Source organism: Austrofundulus limnaeus, unplaced genomic scaffold (assembly GCF_001266775.1).
Source record: "Austrofundulus limnaeus strain Quisiro unplaced genomic scaffold, Austrofundulus_limnaeus-1.0 Scaffold22, whole genome shotgun sequence".
Classification (NCBI taxonomy): Eukaryota; Metazoa; Chordata; class Actinopteri; order Cyprinodontiformes; family Rivulidae; genus Austrofundulus; species Austrofundulus limnaeus.
Window position 1 is genome coordinate 3,026,942 of NW_013952424.1, and position 2,123 is coordinate 3,029,064.

At 41.5% G+C, this 2,123-nt stretch overlaps 1 protein-coding gene across 2 annotated transcripts in view; it reads right to left on the reverse strand.

Moving 5' to 3' along the window:
• LOC106514815 (G1/S-specific cyclin-D2) overlaps positions 1 to 2,123 on the reverse strand; it is a 13,812-nt gene that overhangs the window by 5,100 nt on the left and 6,589 nt on the right. For both annotated transcript variants that reach the window (XM_014004254.1, XM_014004255.1), the window contains exon 3: positions 648 to 807. In XM_014004254.1, coding sequence (XP_013859708.1) covers positions 648 to 807 — 160 coding nt within the window. The remainder of the gene's footprint in view (positions 1 to 647; positions 808 to 2,123) is intronic.

A 2,123-nucleotide genomic window follows, 5' to 3' on the forward strand; every position in this document is an offset into this window, starting at 1 on the left:
GTATTAGTTTGCTGCTTTCCCCCTTCTACATCCACCAGATTATTCCCACACACGCAAACATTCTCTCATCGTGAGTCATTTGTGATGTCTTTCGTCTCTGCAGACTGTTTTATGCACTTTCTTGTCTTTCCAAAGCCTCTAGTAAACGTTTCTTTTTTTTTCTTCCTCTTTTTCCTGTTTCTTTTTTCAGAGTCTATAGAGTTTATTTTGGACGCGAGGCCAGGATGGGAGGAGGAAGGAAGATCACTGGATCGCTGCCCCGACTCTTTAAACCTGGAAGCTTCCCTGTCAACAAACAATGCACAGTGTCTACACGAGCATAGCTTACAGCACGACACAGTGTGAGTGCTAGCGAATGTGGCTAATCTAAACACAGAACTGATAGGAGTTTCCCAGGCACTCAGCCGTGGCAGCTGTGAACAAAAAAAAAAAAAAAAAAAAAAAAAAGAAAAGAAAAAGAAACGTTTACTAGAGGCTTTGGAAAGACAAGAAAGTGCATAAAACAGTCTGCAGAGACGAAAGACATCACAAATGACTCACGATGAGAGAATGTTTGCGTGTGTGGGAATAATCTGGTGGATGTAGAAGGGGGAAAGCAGCAAACTAATACAGGAAGAAAAAAAAGGCATCTTATCGGGTTGAGTTACCTGTGGCACAAAGGGCAATGAACGTCAGCGTGTGTTTGCGGACCATCGCCAGCTTGTCTTTGGGAAGGGGCAGCCTGGGCATGATCTGCTCTATAAAATCGTTGGGGATAACCGAGGCAATGTTCCACTTCAACTTCCCAAGCACCACAAGCTCCCACTCCTAAAAGCACAGAAAACGTTTGAGGAAGAAACATGAAAGAGTCAGTCCAAACTGTATTTCCTAGTAAAATCTACTCATTCGGGGGGGTTAATTGGCGTGCAGCCATGCCTTCATTGACCGTGAAAAAGATCCGTCTGTCCCTTTTTCCCAGAGGAAACAGCTTTGTAAGGAGAGTGGCGTTTCTTAATTTTATCTTTCCTCACTSTATCTTATTATCTGCATGCCTCTCTCATTCCTCGCATCCTTTGTGTTCGTATCGCCGGCATGTGACAAACCTTGCCCTACTTAGAGGGCCTGCCAATGAGACAGCAAGCCCCTTCCTTCCTGTCACAAGCCTTCGACAGCTAAAGTGAGTTCGCACTGCATGAGCAGCAGCACACAAATGACTTTCATCCAGTCTGTGTCAAAGACAAAACCTGTACGCTCATTTTAACTCCATACTTTTCATCATTTGGTGTTTAAAACAATAAATTCACTCATTTTTTTTTATTTTATTCTGTATAATATTTAGAGCTAAAGCAATGACACAAATAATGYATCTCTGAAGTTATCAATAAAATGACAGATGGAAAGAAAAACTGCTTTTATTAAGGTTTATACATTTCCTGTTGCTTTCAGAACACTTAAGTTTTTATCATGGAAAACATTAAAGCATGAGTAAACTCAAAATGTTTCATATTTGAAACAATATTCATTTTAAAAGTCAACTTTAAAAGAAAATATCAGCTTTAAAAAGTGACTGATTTATYATGTACTTATTTAAAAACTCAGCCTCAAGTTTTTGAGTATTACAACTGCTAATCGTCATGCTTTCTGCGCATCTCCAATGTAGACCAGCCCCTCTCCAGGTGTTGGGTTTAGAGGTGAGCCCAACTCAATCTAATTGGTTTTGTTCAACCTCACACACAAGTTCTGGCTCCTGACCTGGCAGAGGTGACATTCTGTGTCCCTATGCAGGAGTTTGGTCACTTCACACCCATTCTCAATGACCCTTCTTGCAGCTGGTACACACAGGTCAATGTTCTGAGCTTGGTTTGGTCGAGCATCGAGTGTCCAACTCCAGGCTTTGCTCCAGGGGTTGCACTAGTTTCCTTTTCCAAGCAACGTGTAATGACAAGTTGGATGTTTATCTACTGAGGTTTTCCCCAATAGCCTTTAGGCCCATTGGTATTGGGAGTCCCGACAAGTAGTTTTTGACCCAAAGGACATAACCTGCAGGATCACGGAGGTAACCCTTAAAACAAATTAGGGTGATGGTTTTGTGGAGAGTGGAGTTGTGTAACAAAATAATGTGGGACAATTTATATATATATATA